Genomic DNA, 27,866 nt, shown 5'->3' on the forward strand with positions numbered 1-27,866 from the left:
ATTCCTTTTTTATTTTTCTTTTTTTTCCCCCCAAGCATTATGCTAATTTTGGTATATGCATATATCCCAGCTCAGAGCCACGTGGAACCTCTAAAAGATAATAAATAAATTACCGTTTCATAAGTATAGTAAAGATTCACTTGTCTGAGGCCAGGAATTGGTGCCTGTTGGGTTATCATCCCATCTACTTTGGCTCCAGAATGTTTCTGGTAACTGGGTTGATGTTTTTTAAACTCTCTGCGCACCCTACAGAAGTTTGGCTCATAACTTCCTAGTTTGGTATATTGTTCAGTTGAATAGTCAACATATAGCACTGTGTATGCTCTGTAGTCAGTATTTCCATGTAAAAAAAAAAAACAAAACACAATTGTCTTCATCAAAATACAGACTTCGAGAGGTTTTATCTATTAAATACCTATGTAGCCTTTTTGGTTTTTTTTGGTTCTTACATGTTGGTTTTTCAGTAGTACTTCAAGGAAGTGTTAAAGATATACCTTTTCTCATCTCCTTTCTTTGAGGCATTTTGTAAAGTGAGCCAGGTGCTACCTGGAAACGCGAGTCTGTATCATGGTGGAATTTCCTGGATCTGCATTTAAAATATTTGTATGACTTGTCTATGTTAGCACATGGTGTGAATACAGCACAAGTGGAGGCTCTTTCAAGATGACATCTGTATTTAGTTCCTTTTGCATTCTTTACTGGCAAATACTCTTATTCCTAGAACTGAATGCCCCTTAGTACTTAGAACATTTCAAGTACTCATCTTCATGTTTGGGTAGGAATGCAAATAATGTTCTCCAAACCCAGTACAGTAAGTGGGGAAAAAATGGTACAGTAAGTGAAGGTGATCAGATGATGGTCTGAACGGATAATTTTTCTAATGTCTGGAACAATGGTGCATAACTGCCAGACACATGCAGACCTGATAAAGGATTTTAGTGTAGTAGCTTCCTGTCTATGAGAGAAATTTGGTTCAGGTCCTGGGATCATTCAGAAGACCATTTATTACAAAAATTTGTTAGGTGAAGTAGCAAAAGGAAACTGCGTACTTGTATGTAGTAACTGTGCAGAATGTTGTTCTGCTGCTGTTCACTTAACTTTAGAGAATATCTCAGTATTCATCTGGGTGATCCACAAAGAGATGGTACCAGCTAAACAAGCAATGAAGAAACTGTGAAGAGAATCTATTGAGAAGACTCCACAGACTTTTACACTCATGCGTTTTGTCTTAATTTGCTTTCTTAGATCCTTTATAAGAGGAGTGATGTAAAATAATTGTAACAAAATGTGCATATGTTCTACCTCACCATTTAGTGGAACTCTCTCATCAGACAGCATCTTCTGTAATGTTGTGACAATAATGTGTCTCAACTAACTCATTGGTTTTAAGGACAAAAGCAGTATGATGTCCAAAGTGCTTTATGCGGTCCATGCTACATGAATATGGGCAAAAAAAAATATATCTTTTTTCAATATTCTACTTGACAACAAATTTTCAGCTAAGAGAGTGTTGCAGGAAATGGACAGCAATGAAACTCCACTTACCAACTCTGCCGAAGCTAAGCTGTGTAAGTGAAAAATCAGTTATTTTGAGAATACACAAAAATAAAACTTGTAAAACCTTGTTCAGTTTGAGTCTTAATAATTCCATGTCCCCAGGTAACGATGAGCAATTATTTCATATCCTGTCAAGAATCCAACATCAAAAAATGAGTATTAGTACACAAATGTAAAAGAACCTACCTGAAAAATATATGTAAATGATTCAGGACTAATTCTATTAGCTGCATGTGTGACAAAGTAGACCAAACAGTGTTTGATGTGTCAAACCACATGTATTATAACTGGAATAATGATACTGACGATTGCTTTGTATTAATTTTATCTTTAAATTACTTTAAAAAGAATAGTATTCACAGAAGAGGATCAGAGATCTATAGTGTTCTTGAAGACTTAAATAATTTAAATTCCTTTACCAGCTTTATGTGCAGTGTGTGCTAAAGCTTTTCACCTGCCTGAAGGGCTGCCATCTAGCTAGAGTCCTTTACAGTTCTGGGACATGAGTTTAAAAGGCAGGAAATTCTCATTAGGTGTAAGGGGGTGAAATCTGCCATGAGGGTGGGAGTAATGGAGCAAGGTGCTTCGTGAGGTTGTGGTATCTTTACCTTTGGAGGTGTCTAAGGCTCAGCTGAATGTGGCCCTGAGCAATCCCATCTGATCAAACCTGCTCTGGAGGTGCCTTACAGCAAACTGTACTGAGATTCTGTGGCTCTAGAAAACAGTTCTCTGTAGCAGTCTGAACATTTGTTGTATGAAAAGGATTTCTGCATAATTCCAGTTTTGTAAAGCTGCTGTTTAAACAATGTGGACTGTGCTTGTTTTCCGAAGCCTGCTAAGATCATGTTACAGTGCATTTTCTAGCAGTCAGAGGGCATTCCATTTCACATGGAAATTACCCGTGCTTATTTTACCTGTACAACCTTTAGTTTCATCTCATGATAATTCTTATTCATTCTAGTTATCTCTGTGCCAATTCTACTTTGAGTTGTTCCCTTTTAAGTAAAGCTCCCACGGTAGCATTCTGTACTCCAGATGAAGTCTGATCTTTCTAACGAAGGTAATTTTGGCTTGTACCTCTCTGTTTTCTTTTTTTATGGTTACATTCACACTACTGTTTACTGTTCATTTTATGGTCAAATACAACTTCACCTTCCTTTTCCTCATGGTCATGATAAGCTTCCAGCTCATACAAGTTCTCTTTTCTGTCACTTTATGGCATAGTTTTGCATGCTATTCTGTTCAGCTCATTCCATTTTTCTCTGTTCATTTCTTTACTAGGGTGGTATAGAAACAATTTAACTGGGTTCATGTATCCTTTCCTAGATTCATAGAAACTTATCTTAAGATACTTCTTTGGTTATGCATTTTGAAGAATCATGTTTCATGATGGCCTTGCAATCACATTGTTTCCACATTGGTTCTTCCCTATGGTAACTTTTTAACTTAAGGTGTAGATGTTGGCTGCTTGAAACACTCAGTCTTTGTTGATTGTACAGATGTTCAGTTACAATATTACACTTAGGCTGTGGATATTTTTGATTCCCCAGTGATGCACTCTTTAAAAATTAAATACTGTGAGATTTTCTTTACAAAATATTTCAGATATGACAGGAGAGGATTAGAATTTAATAGAGAATTGCCTGTAAGATTCCATGTGGAAGCTGACTAAATATTGCCTTCAGAACATAAGACCTAATGTTCTTAAACAAGCTAGTTTTATTGGTAAGATTGTGTTCTTCATGTGATTTCTTTAAAGTGGGAAAAGGTTGAGGTTGTTGGGAGTAATTTAGGAATGCAAACATGCCTTTATATGAGATTGCTTTGTAGGAATTACATGTAGGAAGGAAAAAATTACTTGTTTCATTTGCAATAAATTTTTGATGCCAGGTTTATTCATTCTTAGTGTTCTAGGATTTAAGCTGTGGTGTCAAAGACATAGTTTGTCAAAGGAAATAAAAACTATTTAGGCTGTATCAGCCTTCTCCAATACTGTCAGCTGCTGGATAACTAAGAAAAAAATAAAAAGCTTCTGTGGTTCAGATAGTATTTCCATTCATTATGCCGTAGTATTACCACTGAGTCTCAAGATCTAGACTCGTATTTTGTTAACAAGGCAAAGGCTATGCAAATATATCCTAAGTATTAATGGCAGCAGGACTGTCAAAGCAACAATTATGCACAATCTTTAGCAGGCTCTCTCTGTGACTAGAGCACTTCAGAATGCCAGGATTCATGATGTGGAAAAGCATTGTGTAAATTTGCTTTGCTAGCTAAATGAAATCTAACAAAAGTTACATTTACGGTTTGGTTTTGTAGGGAGGATGAAGAGATGCTGTATCTCTGTGTTTTTATAACGGCCTCACAAAATGTAAATCGAGTTGTAATAGGAGTCATTTTAAAGCAATTGACTGCATGGGCATTAGGGAGAAGCAGTCTTTTTGACAGCTCATTGCATGTCACTTTTTAAATTATTTATATACATTCTGCTATCCAAGTTTGTTGTACGTGCAAATAACTGTCAGAAAGCAAAACCTTTTGTTCAGCTAATAAATGAATACTCTTGGAAGCTGGGTAGCCATATTCTTATTTTACAAACCAACCACGCCACTAATATGCACAGATCTTAGGTTTCTAATGTCTGCAGATGTACATCCACAATTTCTTACCATGTTCTACAGGATTTTGGTGTTAAATAGAGTTTTTCTTTATTCTGGTGCCAGCAGCAGAACTTGTTTATGTTCAGTGAAGCAGTATTGTGTATTTAACGCAAGTATGTATTTTTATATGGGCTACTGGGCTATATGGACAGGAGAGTTTTTTATAAAAATATCTTTTAAAAGTGCCACTATAGAATGAATGGGGAAGTAATGCGTGGGATTTTAATGCTTTGCTACCTTGTGCTTGTGAAAAGAAAGTATTCTGAACTGCCATAGCCAGGCATGCTTGTATCAGTAGAGACTGTACATCCAAACCAAAACATACAGCTGTGGTTTGTCCAGTTAGTTTGTTTGTTCTTGAATAATTAATCTCTTTCATTTCTCTGGTCCTGGAAACTGAGCCTTTTTGGAACTATTTTGAACACCTGTTTCACTGTTTTACTCAGCCAGTTATTCAGAATTTATGTTCATGTTCTGTCTTGTTCCTTATTTGTGCCAGGGAGGTTATGTGAGGTGAGCAGGAGAGGGAATGGAAACCAATATAAAGAGTGCTAGCTATATAAAGGAGACTCATTAGCTTTAAAGTTAAACTCTATGTCAATAAAGCTGAGAGTGACAACAATATTTGGTAGATCCAAAATGATTTTACAGGTATACAACTGCTCTTACTCTGTGCCCATTGAACCATGTAGAACTGGATTGCCCATTTCATGTGAAAGGTTACCTCGTATATACATTGCAAAATAAAATCCCCAGATAATGCATTGTGAAGTCAGACAAATATTTATGATTCTTCTGTTGGGACAGTGTTTTATTTTTCAAACTGACAGGTCCCACAAGTGAAAGGCAAACGGTTCCAATAGCTTGGCTTCCTTGGCACATCTGAAAGATGACAGCGTATTACATCTTTTGCGTATATTATGTAATGAAGGTGTTGCTCAAAACAAAATGTTAGTCATTATGTAACAAAGGTTTTAATTCCAGCTAGCTGCAAATTTCATGTAATAGTAGAATTTCCTTCTGTTACTCAGCAAAACTTTGTATTACTTAAGAAACGTAAAAGGTACATTTTCTCAATTATTGGTGAGGCATGTAATTTTAATGTTTACCCTCAGAATCATTTGCCTTATTGTAGTACTCTTGAGTCTTCCCAGAAATAAATCCCCTCCTTATCTGTAAATTAGGCAAAGAGAAACTTTCAAGACCAAGTCAGGGAACTTTTGGAGTGAGTCCATTAGAGGGCTACAGGGTTGATCAGGGACCTGGAGCATCTCTGTTTTGAGGAAAAGCTGGGAGACCTGGGGCTGTTCAGCCTGAAGAAGAGATGACTAAGGGGGGTTGGGGGGTGGGGAATCTGTTCAATGCTTGCAAATATCTAATGAGCAGAAGCCAAGTGAATGGGGCCAGGCAGTGCTCAGCAACAGGTCAAGGGGCAATGGGCAGAAAGAGGGATATAGAAAGTTCCATCTGAACATGAGGAAGAACTTCCTGACTTTGAGGGTGACAGAGCACTGGAACGCTGCTTTCCTTTGTAACCTACTGTATGGAACCCACTTTAGCAGGTGGTTGGACTTCTAATCGCTACAATTCTGTGATGAGTAACTTACAAAAGATACCAAATATATTAAGATTTCTGATATATTCAGTGGAAATCAGTGTTGGCAGGTGTGCTTTTGATTAATTATTTTCCTTTAATTAAAACTGCATTTATAGCTTCAATATCAAACAGTGTTTTTCACTGACAGTTTGTTACTGTACATAATAAAGGAATGGATACTTTGTGTCCTAAAATGATGAGCAGTCAGCTTTCAGGCATCCTGAAATTTCATACAGCTATCTCTGTGAGGACGTAATACCCAATTTTTGGTACTTGGATGAGACGTGAGGGATCAAGGAAGCCTCCTTTTATGGAATCGGTTAGATGGACAAGGGGAGGGAGTTTTGTTGCAAGCTACAGGAGGATGATTAAAGCCGGAAATAACTAGTTTCATAATGGATTGAATAGGAGGCTGTTACAATAATGGAAGGACAATTGATAAGAGAAAAGCATGTGTATCATCCTTGGTATACTGGTTTTGGCAACGTAAAATGGTGAGCATTCTACGCATTAATGGGAAATGAGGTTTTCCTGTTTGCTTTCTTTGTGATGTCTTAAAGTTATGCAGAGAGAAGTATTTAACTTCTAGAACGTATGCATACCTTTTTAATTTTCCCAAACCGTAAGTGGGAGCACTTGGTACTTAAATGTTCACCAACTCTTGAATATTTAAAACTGGTATTTCTATTTCTACGTGCTGAATAAAATTGTAATTTTGATCCTTAAATTTGAAAACATGAATTTTTTTCTGAGAACTGCTTTTCATGTGTATATCTTCCCATTTTCTGGTCTTTGTTAATCAGTGTCTGGGATTGGGTTATTTGGTATTGTACTTTTGTAGCACAAAACCCAACCTAGACTGGTATGTTTGTTCTCAGACAGATGTATGGGCTTTTTCCACAGTATACAAACACATATACAGAGAGGAGAGTTGCACTGAGGCTGAGTAATGTTCATAACAATTTCTATGTAGGATGTTGAAAGTTCCAGGGATTTACAAATGGTGTACTTTGTCTTGTAGATGTTTCTGGCTCAGAGCAGCAGTGAGTGGAAGTGGCAGTTGTCTGACAGCTGTTAGGTGACCTAGGTGAAGTGAGTCAGTGCTATCAAACCAGGCCTGTACCAATATCCTAATTACAGCTGTTACTAATTGGCACCCATTCTGGCAGTCTCAGTGGAGTCACTGAATCAAAACAGTGCACCAGACTGGTCCCCTTGTTTGATGGCTTTGGCAAGACTTAGCTTAAAAAAAACTTTTTTTTTTTTTTTTTTTTTTTTTTTTTCAGCTCTCTCAAAGGAACCATTTACTTTGGTTGAGTGGAAGGTAGTTTTCATTACGGACAAGGGATTATCACTTCCTGACATTGCTACTCTTATAAATTCTATGTATGAATAGATACAATGGTGAAAGGATCAAGAGCAACTATCATTATATGCGTGTAAAAATACTGAAGTGCTGTGAAAGCATAATCATAGTTTTCTGTGAAATTACTTGTGATTGATGTCACAGCAACCTCTGTGGCAACTCAGAAACTTGGGAAGGGAAAAGATTTTCTCTGTTCATTTTGTAGAAGTTACATTCATGCTTCACTGTTTTTCTGTGTGCATCCTTCTCAGCTGAGGGAAATAAGGGAAATATTTTTGTGGAGCGTTATATCACGTTAACTGAAAGCAGAAGAGCCTGAAATGCATTAGACTTTGAGCTCTTCTCTCTTTCTCATTTGACTCTTCCATATAATTGAGAAGTATGGATCCAAGTGCTTTCTGTCAGAAATACTCTGTGTTGTATACACAATTATACACTGTGTTAGGACCTGAGTTGAAGGGTCTTGAACCTGAGGTCATGTCTTATTTTTGAACTACTACAGGCATTACAAGAAGCCTGAAAGCCCTTGAGATTGTTTTACAGTAAAGTCTACTAGGGCCCCAAGAACCTCTGTGGCAGGTGAAATAATTTTGAAATTCACTTATGTCGTCCTTTTCCTTGGAGAATGTCAAAATTAAAGAAGAGAGAGTGATTATGTTGAATAATTTGAGAAAAGTTGCTTGATAGCAACAGTTGGAAGTTCAGTAAAACTTACAAAAACAAAAAGACAAGCCAAATGGATGCTAAAAATGTGATGATTGTTGTCTGATTTTACATCCTCACTCCGCTGCCTTGTTGTCTTCTCTTTGTAAATACATTTAAGTTGGTGTTTCACCTTTCACATCTTATTTTTCTATTCGTGGGTTTGTGCTACAAGCTATTCATAGTGTTTTTAGGTTTCTGAAATAGTCTGAGTATGTTGAGTGGTGGTGTTCATGTGCCATGTTTAACATTTTTCTCTTCAGCAAGAGGCAAGTTGTTTTAAAACATCAGACCACCGAAAAAGAAAGCATGAAGAATTTCCCTATTCATGGGAAAAGCCAATGACCTGTAACTGTACAACACACTCCTTTATAGAGTAGTGTACACAGTTTTTATTGTCAGTTTGTTTATTTGAGGCTGTTTTACAGCAATGTGAACAAAAATCTGAGGGCAGAAAACTGAAATATTTTCTCAAGAAGATCTTGTGCACTGCATACCATTAGTATTTGGACGGAGGTATGAAGAATAGTAGACAGGGAAAGAGTTTATGATGTTTTAATAAAGGCTTCTGAGTGCTTGGTGAAACATTTTTCCTTGGGTAAATGTCATACTCATCATCTAACGCATACGTGTCCAACCTGCAAGTTCTATGGTTTTATTGCCCTCTTTTTTATGTTTTAATTAAAAAAAAAAAAAAAAAAAAAAAAAAAAAAGACATTTTGTTACTTACACACATTAGCTATATTACATACCTTATGGGCTATCCAAGAGAAATACTCTTAACTCATTGTGACCCGGGCAAGCCTGAAGACTGGGACATGCATGATCTAATAAATGAGTCCTTGTCAACATTACCATCATTCCATCATTGTTGCCATTCTGTAAAATAATAAAGGTCGACATCCATATTTGTTTTGATAAGGTAATAAATGATCACTCATAGCCATGTATTTGGTTTGATTAATTAAAATATTTTGAGATAACCAAGGTGCTTGAAGTTGCTTCTTCTGATTCACAAATAAACAATTCAAAGAACAGAAGATTTTAATCTAGTTATAATCTCATAAAATTCACCTGCTTTTATTAAAGATTTATATTCACTAAGACACCTGACTCTGCCACTGGTATAAAATTAAACCTGTAACACACAGGTTATATACATAGGCTGTATTTTCTCACAACTGAAAGGTTGACATCCAGATGACCATCTAATTCTTTTTCAATCTTTATTTGTGAACTCCAGGACTATTTCTATCTGAAGCATCTCTCTCCAAACAGTGAATTTCAACTTACATCAAATTTGCTCGTTTACCTTTTCCTAATCGCAAAGGTTTAACATAAATGGTTTCTTTAAAGAAACACTGCTGGGTTGGACAAACTGGTGCAGAGTTTAAAAAAATAAAAAATAAAAAAAAAATCCTTTCATATTGAAAGGAAACATTTTCAAAGCTATAACTGTTCAGTTTAAATTAAGCTAAATGTGTTAAGTAGATCATTGTACTTTTCAGGAATTCAGTTCTCATTAGGCTGAATAGTTGTATTTAATTACATGCTGGACAGTAGTCAATTCAGAAGTGTGTATGTGTGAACTTGATATCCCTTGTGAAATCTGTTCATTCCAGGCATTTCTCAGTTTTTGAGCTATGTTCAGTAGATTCATTCTGCTCTAACGAGGATGCCATTATATACCTAAATGTTCTTCCATACGGTTATGTGTTTATAGCATCTTCCTCTGAGTGGAGCATTTACCCAATTTTTTTTTTTTTTTTTTTTTTTGTAGCTTTCTTCATTCTAATTGGATGGGTACAAAAAATTGTTCTGATTCTCTCCTGTTCATGAGCTCTTTGCAAACTGTGGTCTCTGGAGTCAACTGAATAAAACTAATGCCAGTTTGTCTTTACGTTAAACTCACCTGAAAGTTGGATTAGATTTCAGCTGATGTTTTGAACAATTTAGATCTCAGTTGTTTTGGGGGGAAGGTGTGGATTTTTTTAGTTTTATTTGTTTTTTCCAAAATGTTTATAACGTTGACTTCTCAGAATTCATACAAGCATCGTCCTTTTGTAGTAAGGGGTTGTGCCATCCACTCACCACTGCCCGTGTGAGTTGTGAGTTAACTTGACTGTCTTGTAGCAGTTTGAGTATGAGACTGAGGAGCACTTATCCAACCAATGTCAGAGCTCTGATGTAGAGGCAGTAGCTTCTTTTCAGATAATTAAATGTACTGTTTTCTGTTTGTTTATTTGATTGTTTGCAGGCACTGATTAAAAGGTTAAAAATTTGCAGGTACAGCAGCACTTTGGTAAAACATTTTACATTTGTTTCAAGTTCTGACAATTTTACATTTGTTTCAAGTTCTGACAATAAGTAAAAAAGCGATTTGCTTGTAGGTCACCTTTATAGATAGATTAAAATGTAACACACGTGTTTAGATGCCAAGAGAGAGCTGGGCACGCCAGAGATGTTCTTTTCCCTTACTATGCCATTTTTGTTCTCCGGTAGAGTAATCTTAAGCAAGAACCTCCTTAAGGAAAGAAAAAAAAAAGCATATAAAACTCTATTCTCCATGCTGTTTAGGTGCCTAAATCAAAGCAACTCTGTTACCATTTATTTGCTTGTGATCCGGTGCAACTTGTTCTGCTCAATTATTTTTAAATTGACAACTAGCATAAAAACAAGTATTTGTCCCATGGCAAGAATTAAGGACTTTTTTCCTGACAGAAGAGTATTAACCACAAGACTGGGCTCATCGTATTCCATATCACTTTATGAGAACCATTATTTCTTTTCTGCATTTTGGCATCCCATAACTAGGAGTCATGCCCAGAATAAGGAATGCTGTAGTGGTCAGAGAATTCCCATTGGATATGAAAGATGACTCTGATTTCTTCCATACTGAAAAATGAAATTTTATCTGGTTTCTGATTTGTCGTGAGCATTTTGGGTAGTTTGAGATTAAGCAGGAAGGAAATAAAGACAAGCTTAATAACCACTGATGAGTGAGTAGGATCAGTTTTGCGTTCTGGCACATGTAAAATACCTAAATTGTTACCTTGGGAATAACACTGTTACTTCAGAGACAAGTGAGCATTACCAACTCATTCCTCCTATATTAGGTGAAAACACTGCAATGTTAAAATGAGGGTTTTTATTTGTGATTTTCTTACAGGAAACAGATTCAAGCACTTCTAGGACAGTTTAGCCAGTCGGAGGCTTTGTTAATCTCATCAGGAGTTGAGCCTGGAACTCTAGATGGAGTTCTCTTGGATGTTGGATGTTCTTCTATGCAATTTGATACACCTGAAAGAGGTTTTTCCCTGCAGAAAGATGGACCTTTGGACATGAGGATGGACTGTGACAGGTATTTGTTAATGTAATATTTATCCTTGGAACTCAACTGTGTGCTCAGTAACGCTGTATATCTCATTTCCTTTTAAAGTGAAGAATTCACATGATAAAACCATACCTAATTTTGCTCAAATTTACTGTCTATCTTTTGCTACAAAACCTTTTTTGATTTTCAGTAATTAGAATCCTGGCTATGTTCCTTTCTTTTATAAAACAATAGGAATATTCCAGTGATATGTAATTCATCCAGTAACATTTTTCTGAACTACACCATTCACACCCTTAAAATCTTACTTTTTTGGTGTGTGTAGTGTATAGTTGCAGGGACAAACTTTACTGTAAGGCTTAAAGATTCTGATAATGTTATGGAAAGCAAAAGAAGATGCCACATATGGTTATGTTGACAGGACACTGAGTTAGCCAGAGCTTAGAGATGTATTTCCAGGATCTTTTTCCTGTAGTGCATTCCACAAGGAAGATCGGAGGCTTGTGTTAGAAGCACAGAATTATAGGGGTTCAAAGGGATTTCTGGAGATCATTGAGTCCAACCACCTGCTAAAGCTGGTTCCCTATAGTAGGTTACACAGGAAAGCACCTAGGAGGGCTTTATGGAATGATCACTTGGCCAAGTTATGTTCCTCCCTCCCTTCTGCAATGGCTGCCTGACCCATTTGCTTCTCTGTAAAATAAACCTTAAAATAAGTCTAAAACTACATATATCCTATTGGTAATATCCAGCAGTTAAAATCTGATCGCAAAGTTACATCATGTTATGCTATTGCACTTTCCTTAGCAGCCTTGCTGGTTTTATTTTGTATTGTGCAGGAGGAGGCACATCAGGCTTATTTAATTGTTAAATTAACAATTACTAAGTGAATCACCTATATTTAAAGTAGTCAGTATTAGTGCTGAGTTCACTCAGGAGCATGAAATTACACTTACGCAGCGGTTTTTGTCTTCAGATGACCTAATATGTATTCCTGGAGTGTTGTGCTTTTTATGGGTAAATGACAGAGATCTGTGTTGCATAGATGGTGGCAGTAATTGCATAATATATTACTACTAGGAGCATGAAAATTTATTTGCCTCATGTTTTGATGAACGTGTAGTCTTAAGAAATGTAATTTGGTCTTTTGTTATTCACATAGAGCCTACGGGATACCTTTGTTTCTAAGCAGTTGTTCTCTTACATTAACATTAAGGCTTAACACTGCAAATTTCTTGATGCTCCCTTTTTGTATTTTTGTGTAAAAATTTCACATGATCCTACTGGGGTTCAGCCCTCTGATTTCAGGAGTCTGAGCTTGTATTTGCATCATGAGGATACATATGTGTAATGGTATATAAGAACAGAGGCTACCTGTGGCATAACAGAAGCCTTCTGCTACAGTTGTTGCTATGATACACCTTGCTTCTGATATCTAAGTTTTGTTATCTTTTTTTTAAGATTCTGCAGGGGAGTAATGAATGCCTGAAAAATATTCAGCATGCTTTTGTCTTTGCAGGAGAGAATTTATTGAGTAGTTTGAGTGTTTTCTTCACGTTAGTTAATCCTTACATGATGAACAGTTAATATTTTAAACTGTTTCAATAGTGAAGTGGAGCAGATTAAGAATAAATGCATATGTATGACTTAAACCCTTTCACTTGTAGTAATTCCTTTCATTTAATATGGGATCACTTGTATTCTCTCAAAAGCAATATGTGGATATACATTTTTATGCCTCTTAATGAACCATAAAGTTGAATGATTTTCATAGGCAATTGTTTTCATAGCAGGAGATGTGGAAAGAAAAGATCCTTGAGATCAGTTCTGAATAAAAAACTATGTATGTTGCGAGGTAACTAAAATGAACCTGTAAGGGGCAAGTTTGTATTCTAAAGCTGTCAAAATAGGAACAGTCACACAGCATTTCCAATTTAGCATGATGCTGAACTGTATTTATCATTGCCAGCTCATTAGACATAGTTTACAATCAGATTTGGAAGTTTCAGCTGTTTTAATTGATACTGAGGAAGAAACTCCACTTAAAGTAGCAAGAAGTACATTTTCACTGGTTTGCTGTCTCTTACGTGAAAACCTCAAAGGCACTTGTATGCACTGTGTGTGTTTGACTTTGTCTCAAAGCTATGAAGCTTCACCTCTTGTCAATGAAAACTGACGTCAGTGAACTAATTGGCTCTTCTTGTGCGTAGGTACCCTGACATGCCCACTGCTGCTGATGTTGTGAATGCTTTAGATCAACAGGCACTTGCGTCCATCCTGAGAACATACGGGGAGGAGAAGCACGCCAAGAAAATCGCTTCAGCCATCGTTCAGGCACGCAGCATATATCCCATCACCAGAACTCAGCAGCTTGCAAGCATTGTTGCAGGTACCCTCATTAATTCTTCACAGTGGCTGAAAGAGGAAAAAATATTAATCCCCAAAGTCCCAGAGGGATCTATTTGTACTTGAAATCATGCAGGATCTGATCCTGCCTGTTCTGCTCTGATGTCAGTTCTCTTTTTTCCCCTGCAAGTTCCCACTTGTTATACTGTATTTTGCCGATTAGTTTAATAATAGATTTTACATGAAGTGATTTATCATTTTGCCTACCGACTTAAAACACAGAATGACAGCAGCCTAGGGAATTTTTTGTCCTAGCTATTGGTAAGCATTCAAATATCAGATACGTCATATGCATCTCATAGTTTTAAATTTCTACATTTTAATATTTTGAAGGGAAGTACTATGGCAGTTTCCAATTATCAATGAAATTAGATTTGTTCTCTCTGCTTAAAGAACAAAGAAGCAAAAAGTAAAGCAACACGTAGCTTGCTTCATCTTGTGAATGCCAACTAGAGCAGCCTGAAGCACCTATTGAAACACTTCATCTTACCTGCTCTTAACTGTAAACAACACGAACAAAATGTAGTTAGGCAGCAGCTGTGCTCACATTTAAAACCTTCACGTTTGTGTTCTTGAGTCAAAGTTTCCAAGGAAAAATGTATGATGGAAATACTGCACCTTAACATTCTAATGTTTACTGGTGGGACTTTTTATTTAATCAAGAATTGAAAATTACTGGGTCTGGTCTCTAATAGCTATAAATTCTTGACAACCGAATTTAGAACTTTAAAACATAATGCCATTCATTACTAAATTAAAAGCTCCGTCTGTACTGTGAAGACTTGAAAAAATGATGACAGCAAGATGGATTAAGAACTGATTGAATGGCAAGTCTCAGAATATTATTATCAACAAGACTGAATCTGATTGGAGGACTCCAGCTAGTGGTGTCCCCCAGGGATCTGTACTGGGGCCATTCTTGTTCACCTTATTCATCAGTGACCTAGGTGAAAGCATAGAGTGCACCCTCACTAAGTTTGCTGATGATAGAAAATTGGGTAGATTGGCAGACACACCGAAGGACTACACTTGCATTCAAAGAGACCTTGGAGAAACAGGCAGAGAAAACCATCATGAAGTTCAACAAGGTCAAGCTCGGGGTCCTGCGAATAGGAAGGAATAACTGCATGCACACCAGCACAGTCTGAGGGCTGACCTACTGGAAAGCAGCCCTGCAAAGAAGAACCTGGGGGTCCAGGTGGACAGTGGGCAGACCATGAGCCAGCACTGTGCCCTTGTGGCCAAGAAGGCCAATGGGATGCTGGGGTGCATTAGGAAGAGTAGCACGCCAACAGGCTGAGGTAATCCTCCTCCTCAACTCTGCCCTGGTGAGGCTGCATCTAGAGTACTGTCTCCAGTTCTGGGCTCCCAAGTTCAAACAAGACAGGAAACTACTGGAGGGCAACAAAGATAGTTGGGAACCTGTAGCATCAACCTTATGAGGGAAGGCTGAGAGAGCTGGGCTTGTTCATCCTGGAGATGTCTGAAGAGGGACTCTTATAAATGTGTAAATATGTTTTAAGAGAATGTACCAAGGCAGGGACCAGTCTGTTTTCTGTGGTGCCTGGCAACAGGACAAGAGAGAACAGGCACAAGCTAAAACACAGGATGTTCTGTCTGCATGTGAGAAAAACTTCTTCACTGTGAGGGTTACGGAGCACTGGAACAAGCTGCCCAGAGAAGTTGTGGAGTCTCCTTCTCTGGAGATACTCAAAGCCTGCCTGGATGTGGTCCTGGTCAATGTACTCTAGGTGATTTTGCAGGTGGAGGGTTAGACTTGATTCAACTTCAACCATTCTGTGATTCCTTTATGATTAATGGATTGCATGTGACTTGTCACATAATTGTCACTTTCTGCCTCAGTGACAGGGTTTTTCTTTTTTCTCGTGTCAAAATACATTTGAAGAGCTGCTTCATATGTGAAATCAGGAAGGCATTTTTTACTGTGCATGCCAAGGAAAATTAATCCAACATTTTTCTGCCAAGACAGTAAATAAGTGTTTTGAACTTAGTGTGGAGTATGTAAGTAGTTAAAACAGTTTTAGGACCACTGCATTAATCCCTCTTTGGGTAGAAATTTTTACAGTTTTAATTTGGTTTCTCCAGTAGAGGAGGTCAAGGGTAAATCCTTACTAGTTTTTGAACTGAGTATACATGAAGGAAGCTTCTGGTAAGTTTAACAGCTTAATTGATAATCAGTTCTTCTGCAAAATGATATCCATGAAGTTATTAAGGTAAACAATAACTAAAGGACCAGAGATTACAGCTGTAGAATCCTCTTGTAGCCCAGCTATGAAAACCTTGCCTAGATAAGGGTTTAAGTGGATTAAGCTCTATGACTTATTAGTTAAATGCCAAGTCCTTAAAAATAAGCAATTAAATCATTATGGTAGTAAAATCTCATCTTTTAAATTCTCCAGATTCTATCAGAGCACAGTTTTCTTTACAGAACAAAAACATTTTTCTGCCTGATTAAGAAACCAGAATACAAGCAAAAAATGTAGTCAGTGTGACTGGTTATTTCTATGTATCTCTTAGTTGATTTGAATGCCTGATATATAGTCATATGTAGTCCATATTTTTTTTTCATGTGATTATTTAGTATAACTTCAGATTTTCTAAAACTCCAAACTCTGTGTAAAGTTCTGACTGCTAAATGAATCCCAGTGAATTCAAGCTAGATTTGTACTAGACAGAAACTGGAAAAGGCAAGTGCTAGTCTAGTCTACCCAATAAGCAAAAAGTAATAGAGGATATATTGCTGTTATTAATTGATTGGGATATAAATTTGAAAGATATAATTGGGAAAAAAAACACACAAAAAACAACACCCACCTCCATAACAGTGACACGACAATCAGACATTTGTAAAGTTTGTATTGGCAAGAGTTAGAATGTTAAGGTACAGCTTCAAAAAATTATAAATAGATTTGTATGTCGAGTTTGCCTACAACAGCTTGAGGCTAGCCCAGGTATCAACACATCTATTGCAGTCTTTTGTTGCAGTTGAAGAAAACAAGTCCTTCTAACTCTTGGCGTACAGCCTGGAAGTTGTCTTTCTACGTACTGTGCCATTGAATATGATCCTATCAAAAAGAAAAAAAAGGAAAAAAAAACCACAAAACTTTTAAATGCTTTTGATCCATTTAGTAAGGGGGTCGCTGAGTAATCTACAGGGTCTAGAAATTTACATAGGGAAAGAGGAGGAATTGTTTGTAGGTTGTTTTTTTTTTTTATCACTGATGTAAACATCATCTCTTTCTCCAGCAGTTTACCTTTACTGCTTACTATTTTCATGCAGGTTATGTGACAGTGAACGGAGGTTCTCAGCTGAATATCTGTAATAAATAGATGTGTGGAAGTCAACTAAGAAACATTTCTGGTGGCAGTTGCTGAAGCTTCTTGAGTTCTGTTTTGAAATTGTGGAATTAACTGGATGGGTGGGAAAACTGGTTAGAAATTGTGAAACTTTTTAGGTGTTAATTTTAATGTGTTTTTTTTCCTATACTACTCTCAATTTTTGTTTCTAGTGAGTAATACAATTTGTTACATTTTTGTTTGTTTCCAGAGTTGGTTTTTTTTTTGGTATTGACACTTAGATGTGTGATCTGCTATTGTGCCATTTTGAGATTTTATAGTCCTTTGGACTTAACTTGAAAGGAGCTAATGGTGAGATATTAAGAGAAACATGACTGGTTTAAAAAACTTTGATAGGCAAAGTCAATCTCATTCTGATTGCACCACATTTATAGACTTCATCAGTTTGGAATTTGTAATATTGCCTGAATTTCAGAAGAGTGGGGAATTAACATTGCACTGAGGGAGCCTAGACAAAAGGACATTAGTTGCGTCACAGAAACTTATTAAATGCAATTCTAATTCAACAGACGAATTCCTGCAAACAGGTGCACAATCTGAATTAATTTTTAAACTCTCCCACACTCATGCACTCTGGGGACTTTAATAGTTCTTATTGACAGGCACGTCACGTTGCTAATTTCATTCACAAGCTTAAGAATTTCAATACATTTTAACTTGTGAATCTATTACGTTTTGAAAAGGGTTAGTAGCATCAGGGCATCCCAAAGCTAAAAATGATAATTTCTCTCACTGGGATTTCAAACCAGTTTTCTAGCCAGAAGTGCGATGTTTTTATGAATGAAATTCATCTTGTGTTCTTTAGATATGTATTTTTGTGTATTGTACAGCCTGTTACCAGGAAGGATTTTCTTTTAGTGTTGTGGTAATTGGAGGAGGCTGGATGAGAGATTTTTGCAGAAAATACAGGTAGATTTTGTTTAACAATAGCAGAGGGCTAAGAGTGGAGTAGAAAAAAAAATTCTCTCCTGGCACATAGATTGTATCTCCTGTCTTTATTAAAAGAGATGAAGGATCCATTTGTCTGACAGAAATCACTACCACAAATTATATGTATTATCTGATAGCAATCTTGACAGACAAACCAATAAGCCACTGCATTTTAAGATGTTATGGTTTTAGTTAGGGTTTTTGGTTGCCTAAAACTACCCTGTGGCTGTATTTCTTTACCAGTTTCTTGAATAGAATTCTATTCCGTTGTATATTTTCAATGATGCTCTTTGCACGTGTTCATCTGAGGCCTGTAATGTTTTAGTATATTTACAGAATATATTAGCATTTTAATTTCTCTATTTCTCTTCCGAGTTAGTCATAAATCTTTGTTGCAAGGATTCACTTTTCAAATTTACCTTCTAGTTTATAGATATTTTGAAACAAAGTTAATTGTCATAGGAGATTATTGAAGGAAGACATTGCACTCAACCATATCGGACAATTATCTGACCAGCGGTTAACATGTGACTTTTATGAGTAGATCTGTATATCATGCTATTCATTGACAAAAGTTTTATATATATATATATATATATATATATATATATATATATATATATATATATATGTGACACAGAGCCTAAAACTTCGAGTGTTTCACTAAAATTACAGTGAGATTGACTGGAAATTTAAGTATAGAATCTCATTCTAGGCTTCCAATCAATAAACACTGTCAGTTTTGTACCAAAATTTCATCCTGTACTCATGTGAGTTCATTTTTATCTGTGATGCTTTTGGAAGCTGGAATGTGCTTAGAATATCAGAAATAGATTATTCACAGAAAGCCAGCAGTGTTCTTTAGAGACTATTTAGCCTGCTAAAATAGTTAGGCTGTTAAAATACGACAGTGACAAATTCTGTGGGTCTACTTTGAGAGGTGAACACCAGCTATGGATAGTTACAGCCCAAAAGTGAAAGCGTGAAACTGATGCTCTTGACGTCATGGCTGTAAATTTTTTAGCATGTAGCAAGATAAAGGAGATTCTGTGTAAAAGTGGTAGAATAGTACAGGTAGAGTTGGGTGGAAGAATAAGTATAGTACATTCTAGGCCACTGGCTTGTTAGTAGGAAATGCTTTGTATGGAAACTTTGCCATTTAGTGAATGCTATTGATGCATTTTTTGAATACGTTATATACTGGTTTTAACTCCGGTATTTCATTTAATAATTAAGAATTCTGAGCAAACTCCTTGTATTTGTAGCTATTAGTTGGCCATTTAAAGAAAATAGTTACTTTTCCTCAGTATATGATGTCCTCATGTTTTGTACGAAGTGACAATTTTCTCCACACATAAATGGCAATCAGTGGCTGTTTGAAGCATTCTGTTTTCAAACCTGACACTGTTTTTAGGCATGTAGAAAAGGAACTGTTCTGACAGGTTCTACAGGCTTGGTGTGTCAGCTGGTTTCTTAGGACGTCTTACCTTCTGAAATTGAGTTCTCATTTTGCCCAAGTCCTTATTTTTCAAACTTTTTGACTCCTGAAATTAGATTAAGTGTTCCTTTTATGATTTATACAAAGTACAAAATATGGCAGTCTAGAAGACAGAAGTGGTACTTGCCAGCAAATGTAACTTTTTCTAGAGTCTGCAAGTGATGGGGGAGCTGAGTTTCCAGAGATTATACATTTTAAATCGGCTTTATTTGGATTGTGAAGTAGATTTTTAAAGCCTCACAACCCTGAATAGTAAAGCATGTTGAGATAAATGGATCCTATTGCCTCTTCCCATCTTGAAGCATTCAGACAGCTGTAACAGAAACAGCAATGGCAGTGTTTTTGTCACTGGGGTCAGAGGAGGTAGGGATTATAGCTGTGAAAATTGGGTATGTGGAAATGCATCTTGGATGCTTCACATACATTAGGAAGACTTTGTTGATAATGACTGAAATTTTAAATCTCATTATTGGCTTCTCCCTTTGTTGAACAGTGATGATCATTTTCTTTTGTGATGCTGCACATTTACATTCCCTGACATGAGTAGAATCTTTCCTTTAAAACTGTGAAGAAAGAGTATTTTGTGCTAGCATACTTGTGCAAACATAGAAATATTATGATATTTTTATTAAATTTTCTTCATTTGCTTTTGTAAATGCTAGTTTAGTCAGTTTGTTTCACAGGCACCACACTCTTTTCTCTATCAGGTAGATTATCAGTTATTTGGTTAAGAACTGCAATTACTTCAGATCCATTACTTTGTAATTTTGTAGTTTAGTACTGGAATGGAATTAAGGCTTTTTAACACATACATGATATGTTGTCTTACCTCTAATGGACCCTCTTCTTAGGAAAAATAATTATTTCCATTTATGTGCTCCTATGATTTCTGCATTTACTTACATAATAGATTATAAGTTTACTCAAGTTTCACAGATCTTGTAGGCTCTTGTACTTTTTTTTTTCCACTTTGATCCCTCAAATTTCTAATCCTTTGCTCTGTACTCTGATAATGAAGATTCTAGCCTAAAATACATCGAATGAGGCTATATTAGAGTTCCCATCAAATTTTCAGTCCCTTTATAAAGAGATTTGAATAACTGTCTGGGGAAGATCAAGAACAGAGTGTATTGAGTTTAGTGCCACCGGTGTCGCCCGAGCTTGTGAATTCTCTTCCAAGTAACTCTTGTTATGTTCTGCTCTGCCAAAAATCAACAATATTAGCTGCATTTTCCAAATTTCTGAAGGTCCTTTCATGAACATTTGAAGGAACACAGATTTAGGGAGCAAGAATTTTTATCATCTTCATTTTTCCCCTATTTTGGTTTCAGCTATCATTTTGCATTATAACTTGAAGCCTTTGAGGAAGCAGTTCGAAAGGGTTGTAGGAAAGCCTGCAAGCCAGCTCAGTACAATAGGGTTTACTTTCAGGAAAGGGGATCTAAAGCAGAAGATAATTATGTATTTAAAAGAAGGAAGCTCGCTAAAGGTTCTTTGGTAAGTATGCACTCCTTCAAAGTCATCATGCATACATGGATTAATGTCAGCATAGCAGTGTAGGAATAACAAAATTGTGACATGTGCCTTTTCAAATGTATGACAGGTGCTTTTCCAGCGTCAGCATTGTATGCACGAAAGGATCTGCTTCAGAGACCTACACACATCGCTACCAAAACTTTCCAAGGTCTGCGAATATTTGTAAATGACGAGCTTCATGAGCTCTTTATAGGGCTGAAGACAGCTGAGAAGTTTCTAAAACCTGGAGGTCGACTTGTAGCCCTCTCCTTTCATTCTCTAGAAGATCGTATCATCAAACGTTTTCTTCATGGAATAGACATGACAGAAAAATACAATCTTAGCTCAAGGCAGAAGATAAGACGGGCTCTGAAAAATTGCTCCAAAGAAGAAAATACACAAGAATTCCCCCATGGAAAATCCAACCCAAAGTGGACTTTTATACAGAAAAAAGTTCTCACACCCCAGGCCAAGGATATTCTAATAAATCCAAGAGCGAGATCGGCCAAGCTAAGAGCTGCTGTTAAACTCTGAAATAAAAATGAATCATTATATAATTGTATTTGTATAATTATATATAATTTATATCATATATAATTTCCTACAATTTTGTTTTCTGGAGGACTAACCGGACAGGTAACACCAAACAGAAAAATAAAATGGAAAAGACTGTCAAAAAACATTTTACCCACCATTCTACTTCTTTTTGACTGGGGTGTAAAGTAGAACATCAAAAGGTAGAGTAATAAAATAAATAAAATAAGTTGCATGAGTGGGTATTACTGATTATACCAAACGTATATCTCTTTACAAAGGACAAAACCTGAAGTTTTTATAAATCACAATTTTGTTATATTTAAAATGATTCCTCTAGACTCAACTCAGAACTGTGACGCTTCCAGTCTAAATTCAGTAGCTGATTGATACTGCCATGTTTTTATAGCTGTTGATGTCAAACAATGAAGTCAACTGACTGTTTTAATCTAGTGTACGTTTTTAAACTAGCCTAAGAACTCATGATAGAAAGAATTATTGAGATATAAATTTGTCTGTTGATTTGTTGAATTAACATCTGTATGACAGTAGCTTGATCTTACATAAATTGATATCATAACCTTATGCCTAATCCAAGAGTTTATGAGTGATCTTTTACCTCTCTTAATAAGAAAATAATTACATGTATGATAGCCTGGTTATTTAATGTTTATTGACTTTAAATAATGAATAGGTCTTGAGATAAAAGGTACTTCAGAAGGCCTCTGTATTGCACTTGGACGTTATATGTAGTGAGGAAACACCAGGTAGATTTGCAGTAGGTAATTTGAGGTTATTCCTTTCGTCCTAAATTTGATACATAGATCCAGTAGAAGTTTGATGTGTTGATGAAATTGCTATTAACCAGCATATCGTGATTCTTCCAAAGTATTCTCCTTCGCAGACGATGTTTTAATAATTGTTATTTTAGGTAAGTACTGACTTCTATCTTATAAGTGAACTACTAACAGCAGTTTCCTACTTGGATAGCATACTAACTAGTAAAGTTAGTAATATATTTTTGAAAAAGTCAAAATGAATTGGACTTAGCTGTAGATGTGTATTTTATTGTAAAAGTTCATTGTTGTTGCTATTTTTGCATGTTAATAATGATTATATAATAGCGTGTTTCAACTTATTTGACCTCTGACTCAGCTTTTCAGGAAAAAACAAATCCTTATTTGAATATTTGATTAATAAAATAATAAAATAATAATATAATAAAATAATAATAAAATAATAAAATAGGCAGCAGGATATCCTGGAGACTGGCAGAGTGAATAATAAAATGCTGTTTTGGACTTGGAGCTAAATAACTACTTCACTAGCTTTCAAAAGATCGCTGGATCATCCCAGACTTGACTTTCATCAAGCATCCTTTTCACATCTTCTGCTTCTCTGGAGTTTTTTAGGATCATATTGATACAAATAAATTGAAATCTTGATCAACCACCTATAAAGCCTGTAAGGTGCCGCTCATTGAAATACTTGGATGCTGTTTAATTCTGTGGTAAAACTAAGGCATGGTAACTTAGACAAGTAATCTAAAATACCAGGTGAATGATGATGGGCACTCCTGAAATTTCAGTATTTTTCACTACTTTTGTTATATGTGATATTAAATATTAAATTCAACATTCCACTTCAAATATTATTTGCTGTTGACACCTTAGAGACAACAGATGTTTGTATGAAAAAGTGTCTATTAAAGTTAACATTAAATATAAATGGTGAAGTTGTTTTTAGTTTAGGTTCCATATTGAAATGTACTTCCAATTGTAGGCTGGAAAAATTGTGTTTCCTCTATAGGCTTGGAAGAGTTATAATGCAATGCTGTGTGCTGTTCAGGAACACGCTTCAGTGCATGTTGTTCTATGTACACGGATCCTAGAACCTACATTAAAACTCATTACACTTAGGACTATGCTTAAAATAATCACACTTTTCCCATCTAATTTCAAAGACACAGACTCTTGTATAGTTAAGCTGCTGTATACCTGTTGTAAATAGGTATACATATATATATGTATACATATATATATACCTGTTTAAAAATCTGACTCAATTAGTGAATCCAATAGAATGCAAGGAGTTGATAAGCATGAAGGTAAGATTTCTGTTTTCATTGTTTCAGAATGTGAAGGGTTAATAATATATTTTTGAAGTAACATAATGAATTAATAACTTTTAATGTCTTACAATTGAGCAATTTCTTAGTATTTTTATAGTCACATCTACTGAGATTGGTGCTTGACTGGGAAAAATCATTGTCAGAAATGTGAGCTTTGGTATACATGTGTTATGGTATTTGGCAGACACGCATTTGGAAGAGAGAGGTTTTAATACACTGTGAGTGGAAAATATAGTTATTTCTGTATACGCTGTTAACAAATGGCCATTCTCTGATAGCAAGTATAAGGCTTTGCATGCTGCTTTCTGGAGTAACATTTCTATTATTATTAATGATTCATGTAGTAATTTGCTGTAATGCTGCACTTTATATTGGAAAAGACATGGTATTAATTACAAAGTTTATAATGTAAGGAATGTCACAGCACCATGAGGAAGGAAGTGTGAGGATGTTTGCCCTGAGGTAAGGAGACACACAGAGGTGGGATGGTTGTGACAAACAGTCTGAGGTGCAGATTGTTACTGATTTAATTCGATTAATTTAAATTATCTTAGTCTTGACTCATTTGGAGTATCTCTGTGCAAAAGTACTTGTGAAAAATGAGAAGAACTTGAAGAACTAGACAAGTAACAAAACCTGTAAGCCAGTTTTTTGCTGTCCTACCTCATGTCTTTAGCAGAAGTAGTAAAGAGTTCAGACCTGCATCTCCCATGCCCCCCCAGTAAGGGCTGTTTTCATGGGATCACAAATTCTGTTTGGTGGACTGTGGGTTTCTGTCTTTATGTCCATGCATGCATTGTTTTGATGCGTGTATGGGAAATTGGTAATCACAGCCTGAACCTCTGATTAATCAGCTGAGGCAAGTGTTGGATGAGCTGTGGGAGCACAGGTGAGAGTAATTTAGCTGTGCTTCCTGAAGGGGTGGAGCTTGACTCCACCTCCTCTAAACCTCATTTAAGGGCAGACCACCACTAAGGCAGCATCTCTTGGAGATTGCTCCTCAGTGGAGATTGCCTCAGTGGTTCCCAGCAGACCGAAGGCTTCCATATGGGTAAGTTTTTCCTGTAAATAACCTTTTGGGTATTTGCAGCTACCATCCTTCTATTATTGTCACCATACAGATGCGGTAGTTGTTTCAAAGCAATTAGTATGCTATTATCAGTCTTTCAGAATGAAAGCAGATATGGAAGCCTTTTTACATCTCACATGTAGTACAATTACAGCAGGATTTGGGGAGGGGGGGGGTTAATAAAAACTGCAGTGCTATAATAAACGTTGCAGAAACTTCAAGTGAAAGTAGAACAACATCTGCCCTTCTTCTCCTCAGACCTTGTGGAAGATAGAGGGGAAAGAAAGGATTTAATCAGAGTGTAAGAATTAAGCTGTGAAATTGAACACCTTAGTGGAAAAAAATCCACTTTATGATGATGCTAACTTGAAATTTTTAATGTAATTTCATAAACATGTGCAATATTTTGTTACTTTTTCATTCACTTTTTCCTGTTTTAGGTTAAGCAGCAGTGGTGAGATAGCTCAGTGTCTATATGCATGCATGATTTCTATTGCATGGTCAACAGTAGCATGGGGAGGACACATACGCTTTTAAATCCAGCTCTGTATATTCTTACCTTTGAGTCCTCTGTGGTTAGAATTGTGTCCACCTGTGAATCCATTGTAAGCTTATCTCAGGATGAATGAGAGGGAAAGGCTTTTTTTTGTTTGTTTTCAGAAAACTCATAGCACCCATCAATCTGACTTTATTAAACACCGTATGTAATACTTTTTGACCTACTTTGCTTATGACATACCATGCTTTCCAATAGTTTTCACATCACTGGATCAGAAACGCATATATAGTTGTTCATGGAAGTCTAAGCTTAAAAAAAAACCACAACAAAACAAACAGCAAATGATTGGTTGGTGAGATTTCTTACTGTTCTCACATAGGCATGTTTTTAAAGAATATTTTCATTATCTCTTGTTCTTTAGGAAAATTGCATCTTTGCTAGTGCTTTTAAAGCAGAGTTGGATTGCTTACAGCGTTCAGACAAAATCAATCTAGGAATGTTCTTAAATTTACAATGTTTGTGAATTTAAACTTGACACTTCTTTTATAGCTGTCTCTTTAAAGAGTAAAACTGGGGATACAGCTCCCTCTGTCTGCCCTGGGAATACCTATGCTTTGTTCTTTTTGTAGTGCACCTACAAATGATCAGAGTGACAGCACATTCAACATGGGGATACAAGGCAAAAAGATGCAGAGAGTTGTTATTTCTTTTACAGGTCAGTAGTTGTTTCCAGTTACACTAATTGCTGTTTTCAAAGTACAAAGGCTGTGAAAGGGTGAATTCAATAGGCAGAAAAACAAACTTAAATATATATTATTTGGAAGAATCTGCATAAAATGTGAAAGCTTAGGAGATGTGACAGATACTAAAATGAAAATAAATGATGGTATATAAATCACATCTTAGATTTCATGTATGACAGAATTGAGCAAATACTTAAGTTCCATTGTTATTGGTTTACATGTCATGTCTGGGGATGTGAATCTGGCAAACAACATGTAATCTGCTTTTCAGGTTTAGGTGGTTTGTGGTTCGTATTTGCACTTAACTTATAGTAGAGCTCAGAGTAAATCACTACTGTGTTTATGATGATATGATCTTATATAGCTGTGACTACGTGAAGAAGGCTAAACAAGTTATATCACAAGTCAGTAACTATAAAAATAACTGCAAGAAACCAAATAATCTTGAAGCATGGCACCAATGTATGTGCCAGAATTTGTGAAATACTTAATACTTGACAGCCCTGGCTGGTAAGTGTTTGAAAATGAGGATATTGTAAGAACTGCTTCATATTGTGCAAAATGTATGTTCTAAAGAGTAATGACACAGACATGCCTGTTAGTACATGCACAATCTGAGAGCCTGATCTTGCAACCTTTATTTATGAGAGTAGTTTTATTAAAGGTACCAGTTATTTCTAAATGTCCCATTTCTTGAAGTAGTAATGGGAATGTGAGCTGAAATGCCAGGGTAGGCAATGAGAGATGACATCGTGGAGGTAAGTCCAACAGTCCAGTAGGTGAGTTTCCCATGGAAACTGAAAAGGTGCTCTACCGGAGTCTGCTGAGTAATGGGGCAGTCCACGCTGACTGTCTGGATCAATGCAATACTACCTGAATAGATACAATAACGATGAATTAACAAATTTCTTGACATAGAGGCAGATCACATCCACTGGTGTACCTTACTTTTCATTTCACAAGGGCTTAATAATGGTGACAGTGGGTTTCAGTATGAAAAAAGAGTTCCAAGAGATTGGAATTGAAGCTAGTTTTTATGTCACTCCAAAAGTAATGCCTCCTCTTTATTTCCATGGAAATTACAACAGATACGAAGAGCACAACACCATTTTATAGAGCAAGTGTACAAATCAGCTACGATGTGCTGTTTTACAACACGTTCAACACCATGAGCTATGCTTTTTCACCTGCTGAAAAAGGTGTTGAAGATGAAGAATGCCATGATCCTAAAAACCTTCACCCACAGAAGTTGCCCATTGTCACTCTTGCCACTGCTGAAACACACCACTCACCTCCTCAGGTGAAATCAGGAGGTGAAAGAATTATTATTTGAAGGGGAGCAGGATTACATCTGTACTTTTGCTGCTTCTGTTAAAAGTAATAGAAAACTTACTCTGATTGAAAAGCATTGACCTAAATTGTGCCTGTGCAGCAGTTACCACTCTTAACTGGTCTATTAAAAGCTAACAGGTGATGAAAAAATAGAAATGAGTAGATTAATTAAGTGAGCTTGGCAAATACTGTGTTCTGTAGCTGTATTGCATTAAATAACATTCTAAAACTAAATCAAATAGGATGGTTAGGGATGTGTCACAGCAGTTTTTGCACCAGGACCCTGCCAGTTTTTCTAGTGCAGTAATCAAACTGATACTGGATACCACCATCTGCATCTGGGTGGAAAACATACCCTACCTCATGGCATGGTGACTGATGCCTAGATTACAATCTGAGTCTTCTATAAGGAGCCTTAGGTGTGATTTGTCAGCTAGTCAGGTCACCTTCAACACACAAATGTGTACACTCTCAGAAGCATGAAACCTCTTGTAAATTCAAACCCCTGCAAGTGTATCCTTAAAAGTCCTTTCACATTTTACATCCTGCCCAGATGTTGAAGTGTTGAATTAAAAATTGGGTTGAATAAAAATGTTGATAAATACAGCTTTGTAA

At 36.3% G+C, this 27,866-nt stretch overlaps 1 protein-coding gene across 4 annotated transcripts in view; it reads left to right on the forward strand.

Annotated features, from left to right (window-relative positions):
• Window positions 1–27,866, forward strand: part of METTL15 (methyltransferase 15, mitochondrial 12S rRNA N4-cytidine) — a 128,780-nt gene that overhangs the window by 65,732 nt on the left and 35,182 nt on the right. For 2 of the 4 annotated variants that reach the window (XM_072338941.1, XM_072338942.1), the window contains exons 4-6: window positions 11,052–11,243; window positions 13,427–13,605; window positions 21,032–22,376. In XM_072338941.1, the coding sequence (XP_072195042.1) occupies window positions 11,052–11,243; window positions 13,427–13,605; window positions 21,032–21,477 (817 nt within the window). In that variant the 3' untranslated portion in view covers window positions 21,478–22,376. Of the gene's footprint in view, window positions 1–11,051; window positions 11,244–13,426; window positions 13,606–16,923; window positions 17,042–21,031; window positions 22,377–27,866 lie in introns of those variants that run through there. The other 2 variants (XM_072338944.1, XM_072338943.1) reach the window with 2 other exon arrangements.

This window comes from Excalfactoria chinensis, chromosome 5 (genome assembly GCF_039878825.1).
Source record: "Excalfactoria chinensis isolate bCotChi1 chromosome 5, bCotChi1.hap2, whole genome shotgun sequence".
In the NCBI taxonomy this organism is placed as follows: domain Eukaryota; kingdom Metazoa; phylum Chordata; class Aves; order Galliformes; family Phasianidae; genus Excalfactoria; species Excalfactoria chinensis.